This window comes from Geospiza fortis, unplaced genomic scaffold (assembly GCF_000277835.1).
Source record: "Geospiza fortis unplaced genomic scaffold, GeoFor_1.0 scaffold188, whole genome shotgun sequence".
In the NCBI taxonomy this organism is placed as follows: Eukaryota; Metazoa; Chordata; class Aves; order Passeriformes; family Thraupidae; genus Geospiza; species Geospiza fortis.
Genome location: NW_005054337.1, coordinates 3,751,953 through 3,758,476, shown reverse-complemented (window position 1 = coordinate 3,758,476; position 6,524 = coordinate 3,751,953). Strand labels below are relative to the sequence as shown.

At 51.9% G+C, this 6,524-nt stretch overlaps 1 protein-coding gene across 1 annotated transcript; it reads left to right on the top strand.

Annotated features, from left to right (window-relative positions):
• The first annotated feature begins 1,147 nt into the window (after positions 1-1,147).
• SLC2A10 (solute carrier family 2 member 10) lies at positions 1,148-6,280 on the top strand. Its single transcript, XM_005422322.2, has 5 exons — positions 1,148-1,193; positions 2,048-3,427; positions 4,473-4,595; positions 5,125-5,260; positions 5,882-6,280. Exons 1-5 carry the CDS (start codon positions 1,148-1,150, stop codon positions 5,976-5,978), a joined length of 1,782 nt encoding a protein of 593 aa, XP_005422379.1. The 3' UTR covers positions 5,979-6,280.
• Positions 6,281-6,524: the final 244 nt, after the last annotated feature.

The following is a 6,524-nucleotide window of genomic DNA, read 5'->3' as shown; positions in this document are numbered from 1 at the left end:
GGGGGGCAGCCGGGGAGGAACGGGAACGCGCTGCCCCGGGGAGGAATTTCCAAAAACCAAAAAGTTTGCAACTTTTCCTAAAGGTTTGGGTGCATCCCCCGCCCCTTCCTTTCTTTCTGTGCTGTTTTTAGCGGTCCCAGCAGCGCGTACAGGCGAGCGTAGGAGCCAAGGAATTTCCTGTGGTTCGTTCCCGGGGCTGTTCCGGGCGGGGAGCGGGCTCGGGAGCATGGAGGGAGCTGGGTTTGCTGTGCCCATTTCTGGCCTTGGCCCTGGGGTGAGCAGAGCCCGGGTCAGCCCGGTGCCAGCCCCAGCCCGGCCGGACAGTCGGTCACTGCCCTGCCCTGCAGCACGGTCCTCTCCCGTTTGCTGTAGGGAGAAAATCGCCTGGCACAGCTCCCTGCTCCTCCAAACCCCGTGTAGAGATCTGAAGAGTCCTCCAATTCCCCAGCTACGTCAGAATAGATCATACACAAACTGGATTTCAGTCAAAGTTCATAAGCCATGAGTGCTTATTAAGTTAACAAGAAATGCAGCAAAACCTGATGAAATCAGCCATGGGACTGTCTGTGTCTAATAGAATTTGTGGCCTGAAGCTCATAGGATGGCCACTTACGCCTTATGTTCTCAGCAGATATTTTTTCTAATTATCTGCATAACATGGACAAGGAGTGCTAAAAGCAGCGCAGATGGTCACACAGAGCATGGTGGAAGGGACTGGGATAGCTGGGATGGCATAAGTAGCACAAATGAAACACAGAGGGTTGCAGAATAAATAAAAATAATTGTATTTATATACAGCCATCACTGAGAAATAGCCTTTATTGATAACAGTAATTAAAAGCCACGCGGAGACAGTTCCCATTAAACACAGCTTGTGACAGGAAAAAACTCCTTCAGCAGGGTGAGAAAAGTTTCCATGGTCTGTTAGTTGTGCCAACATTTTTTCCACTTACAGTCTACCAAAACTGTGAGTATTTCTAATTAAACAAAAGAATGCAGATAGCATTACGTGCTGCAAAACAGCACAAACCCCAAAACTAATCCACCTATGCTTCAAAAGTGTAGTTGGAGGTGAGGTCACTGTCACTTCTGTCCTCAGAGGTCCCCAAATCAGCTCTTGTCTCAGTGCAATCCCTGCTGGTGGAGCATGGCTCATGGTTCACACATAGTCACCCCTTCATCTCCTCCCCTTGGTGAGAAGCACGTGCAGCACCTTGGTTTTGTAGGGTTGTTCGGGGTGGGTTGGTTTGAGTTGCTTTTGTTGTTGTTTTTGTCTTAAATTAGCTAAACTTTCATGCTTAGGAAACTGGCACGCTCAGCCCTGTGGGAAGGGCAAGGTCAAAGAGTCACTTCTTGTGTTTGAGGGTGGCAACAGTGAACTTTTCAGCTCACAATGAAGTTCGTCCTGTGGGCCTGGACCAGCTTGAGGAGACCGCAATTGACTTGGAGATCCTGGGAGCTGTGGGCTGCGGAAGGAGAAATGAAGAAATCAGGGGCACCCCACAGAGGGCACAAGATTAACTAAAGGAGGAAATAAAGGAAAAATAAACTTTTTTGAGCAGGGCTTTTAACCACAAGATAGGAAGTAAGAATGCAAAACCTGCAGGGAGTGCTGGTCATACCATGTGCACTGAAATGTGAAAATGATAATGCAGAACCAGAAAGCAGAAGCTGCATTTCCTGCCCAGAACAAATTTTGTAGTTACAATCAAGAGATACCACAGAGGATCCCACTGTGCAATTCCAGGCACTGCAAATCACTGTCCTGCACTTAAAAACAAGTCTTAACTCTGTTTAAAAATCCTGATTTCAAAGTCCTGCACCCCAAATAAGTACCCCTGCAGTTAGTGGAAGTCTGGTGGGTTGTGTGACTGTCTGCAAGTGCCTCTATACATGGGACTTAGTGACCTGTGGGGGAATTCCACATCATGACTTTGTTGGTGGAAAACTGTGGCTGTCCTGGGAGAGTTCTTCCAGCCTGTGCATGCTGACATCTTGTTTTATAGCATCAGAAAACTGAACCTAGCCCTGCTTGCTTGTTTTCCAGGTCGTGCACTGCTGGTCCTCCTCTTGTCCGGAACAGTGTCTCTCCTGGGCGGGCTGATATTTGGATACGAGCTGGGGATAATCTCTGGAGCACTGCTGCAGCTGCAGGCAGACTTTCAGCTCAGCTGCTTTGAGCAAGAGGTTCTGGTGAGCGCCGTCCTCGTCGGAGCCCTCCTCGCCTCCCTGGCTGGGGGCATCCTCATCGACCGCCACGGCCGCAGGAGAGCAATCCTGGTCAGCAACCTGGTGCTGCTGGTGGGCAGCCTCCTCCTCACTCTGGCCAGGTCACTCACCGTGCTGGTCATTGGGAGAGTGACTGTGGGCTTTGCCATCTCTGTCTCATCCATGGCCTGCTGCATCTACGTCTCAGAAATGGTGGCTGCTCACCAGCGAGGGCTGCTGGTGTCTCTCTACGAAGCAGGAATCACTGTGGGCATCCTGCTCTCCTATGCACTGAATTATGTCTTTGCAGACGTGGATGAGGGGTGGAGGTACATGTTTGGACTGGCCATTGCCCCGGCAGCCATGCAGTTCCTGAGCATCCTCTTTCTCCCAGTGAACCCAGTTAAATTAAGCTCGTGGGACTCAGACTGCCAGAAGGGCCTCATCCCATTGCAGGACACAGAGGACAGAGCAGCAGCCAAGCGGGAGCCCTATCAGGAGAAGCATTACTCATTTCTTGATCTTTTTAGGAGCAGAGACAACATGAGGAGGCGGACTCTGGTGGGCCTGGGGCTGGTGCTGTTCCAGCAGTTCACTGGGCAGCCCAATGTGCTGGGCTATGCCTCCAAAATCTTCCACTCCGTGGGGTTCCAGAGCAACTCCTCAGCCATCCTGGCCTCAGTTGGGCTGGGAGCAATCAAGGTGGTGGCCACGCTGGTGGCCATGGCCTTGGCAGACAAGGCAGGCAGGAGGGTGCTGCTCATGGCAGGCTGTGTGGTGATGGCCGTGTCTGTCACCAGCCTGGGCCTCACCAGCCGCATGGCTCCGCTGGCCATGGCCAGGGACTGCAGGGCAGCCACAGGCCCCAGTGCATCCCAGAGCCTCAGCCAGCACCCCCTGACCCCACCTGTGCTCCCCCAGGCTGCTGTGTCACCCGTCCCGCCAGCATCAGGTGCTGCCAGAAGTCAGGCAAGCCCTGATTTTGCTGCCACAAGGAGCCTCATGGAAGTTTTTGCCAGCACTCAAAGCAAAGAGGTTGTTCCTAATCCTCCCCTCACTCAGAAAAGGGACTTGGCAGGTCAGTCCAGGAAAGGAGCACTGGAAAGCACCAGCCCTCCCGTCGGTGCTGCTCCCTGGGCACAACACACAGCCTTAAATTGGATTACACTGCTGAGCATGATGGCCTTTGTGAGTGCCTTCTCAATTGGATTTGGGCCAAGTAAGTGTGGTGTTTATCCTTGCATTAACCCAGAGAATAAAACTAGGGCTGGTCTGCAAGCTGCCTGCCTGAACCATTCCTTGTGTATCTGCTGTGCTGAGCAGCTCACTGTCTGGGAGCTGGAAATATGTCCCCTCCTGCCCCCGGAATCAATTCTAGCACTGCAGCTCTGTCAGCTACAGCACTGGGGTAACTTTCTCTTCCATGCTATTCACTACCCTGGTAAAGCTGGTTTTTTCTCTGAAGTTCAATGGAAAATCAGAACATCCTACAAACCCTACAAACACTAGATAAACTTCCTGCCACCCTGGTGAGGAGGAAAATACAGGGCTGAGGACAGAGGGACTGAAGGGCTTCTGCTGTGTGATTATGAGAGTCAGTGCAGAACTGGAAGTTGAACCTCTTTTGAAGTTTCTCAATATCAATTTGGGTTCTTTTAGTCTATGTATTATTAATTGTTTTTCATCAGATTAGATTGAACATTAATTATTGCTTTCTTGTAAATTCTACTGTTTTCTGGCATGTAAATGCCTTGATGTGAGAAAACAGCATTTAAATCAAGAAAAGAATGTTAGGTGAGCAAGTCTCTTGGGTTTGATAGCCACCCTGCAAATTATTTCAAGCAAAATAACCCCAGGATGAGAGAGACTTAAAGATATGTATTGCTTTAACTCTGATTTTAGCCCAAATGCAATGTTGTCTACCTAATTCCACCCTTTTCTCATTTCTTTACAAAGAGCATGACCTGACAGCAGGCCTGTCAGATCTCTTCATCTCCTGTGAATGGAATTACCAGCTACCCTGCTTTCTTCTTTACTCCCTGGGCCTGTTTATTGCCATTTCATTCCTCCATGAAGCGTTGAGCACAGGAGGTTTGAAGGGTTCTGCTGTGATCAGCCTCTGAGATCGATGAATGTTTGACACCACCAGCAGCGGGTGCTGGGTGAAGCCAGAGTTTAAACCCCCTGCTGAAATCTCCCTTGCCCATTTCCCAAACAAATTGCTTAACTCCACGCTGTCTTTGTGATCTCTCTAATCTGTGCAGTGACCTGGCTGGTCCTGAGTGAGATTTACCCTGCTGGGATAAGAGGAAGAGCCTTTGCCTTCTGTAACAGCTTTAACTGGGCTGCTAATTTACTGATCAGCCTCTCCTTCCTGGACCTTATTGGTGAGTAGCCCCTTCCCCTCCCTCTCCTCCCACAGCTGGTTAGGGAAGGCCACCATGAGCCATTTGGAGATGAAGTGGCATTTTGAACTGTGAAGACTTGAAGCTGGAATAGGTGTGACCCTTTGGCCCTGAGAGCAGGAAAGCCAGGCACCAGCAGCTCTGCTCAGAGCCTCTCGTTTATAAAAATCACCAGTTGCCCACTGGGCTGCACTGTAGCACCACAGTTTCAGGAAACCCAGAGTCTGCAGCTTCCACACAGGCAGCTTTTCAGCACTGCTCAGCAGGCACTGCTGGCCCTGGCCCTCAGCTGCCTTCTTCCCCTGCTGCTGGCAAAGCCTGGCATGCACCAACCTTTCTCTTTGCTAATTCTCAGTCCAAACCTTGCAATTAAGGAGTTTCCCAACCCTCTTGAAGGCTTCACAAAATAAGGTGCCCCTGTCAGGCACCAATGGCCACCTCACAGTAAGGAAGCAGTTTCCTTTGTACCCCACAACGTGACTCCTACACTCACACACCTGAATCTCTGCAGATGCCATTGGATTTTCTTGGATGTTTCTTCTCTATGGGCTGATGGGAGTGATGGCTGTTGTATTCATTTACCTTTTTGTGCCTGAAACAAAAGGACAGTCCCTGGAGGAGATAGAGCAGCAGCTCTCCAGGAAAAGGTAGGTGTGCTGCTGTCCCAGCAGGAGTGCTGCCTTTGGGGGCTGCCCACTGCCAGCCCCTGGCCTCTGTGGCATTGCTACTGAGAAAATAGAAAATGTCAAGTTTGTGGCAGGGCAGTGGGACAGGGTGGGGGAGCTGCAGTGCCTTCACCAGCAGGTCACTGCCCTGAGCCTTGTAGCTGTAATGCTACAGGGCAGTAGTGACACTCAAGAACAATGGGTTAAAAACTCATGGAGGAGAGGAGACCAGGACCACAACATGGGACAGGAAGGTCAGGACTGAGAGGAGGCAGGAGGGGATGATAGTCCTGTCCTTTCATCTTAGAATAAGCCCAGGCTGATCCTTCTCCTCTGAGGCAGAGACATCTCCTGGAGCATGGGCTCCCACCTGGTAATTTTCACACAAAGCTTGTAATGGACTAGGGAAGATCAAAATGTGGTTTTGCCACCCTGGTTGTGATGGAAGTGGCAGGGCAGGCACTGCTGGAGCAGGGGAGATGGTGCTGATGCCAAGGGGAGGGAGCACACAGCCCTGGGGGCAGGAGGGGTGGCTGCTGTCAGCCCCTGCCCAGCTCCCTGCTGCTGCAGCTGCTGCTCCTGACCTTCATCACTGCCCAGCAGGGTGTGGGAAACCAATGTGTTCAAGCAGAGACGTGGAAGAGGAGCCAGCTGCACACATGCACTGTACCAGAGAGTGGAGCACTCCAGCAGCACATGAAACCTGCCCACAGCATCGAGTGTGAGGAGCTGCAGCAGCAGAGGAGCAGGCTGGGCCACCAGGACACTACTTCTCTGGGGCTTTGAACTGGTGACTCTGGCCAGTGACAATTCCCCCTGCAGTGCCCTGGATCTGGGAACACATCGACAGCATGTCCTTTGGGTCCTTGGGGAATCTCTGTCCCCAGGCAGGGAATACATCCTTCCTTTGATATCTTTGAATTTTTAATCATTTGTGTCTCCTAGCATTTAAGAGGTTCATGGTTTTATACGCAGGAATTAAAACACGGCTTTTGCTGACAATTTCCCCATCCCTGAGGCTCGTTTTTGAGCAGGCTGTGTTATTTTCCAGGTCTCTGGAACACCAGGATGGGGCCGGGGAGGGCGCCCCGCATCGCGCCGGCCCTGCCACCAGTGGGCGGCCGGCACCGCCCGCTCGGGGCTCCGCGGTCAGAGCCCGCAATGCCCAAAATCAGAGCCCCGCACCCCCGGAGCCCCTTCCCTGCCTCCCGCACCGTGCCCGGGGCCTGGCAGGGCCCGGCAGGAG

Bases quoted from the DNA above. Each gene is read 5' to 3' on its own strand.
- SLC2A10 (XM_005422322.2), top strand. From the start codon at position 1,148: ATGGCTCATGGTTCACACATAGTCACCCCTTCATCTCCTCCCCTTG. The intron at 1,194-2,047 runs GTGAGAAGCACG...CTTGTTTTCCAG, and splicing joins CCCTTCATCTCCTCCCCTTG to GTCGTGCACTGCTGGTCCTC. The intron at 5,261-5,881 runs GTAGGTGTGCTG...ACTGCCCAGCAG, and splicing joins CAGCAGCTCTCCAGGAAAAG to GGTGTGGGAAACCAATGTGT.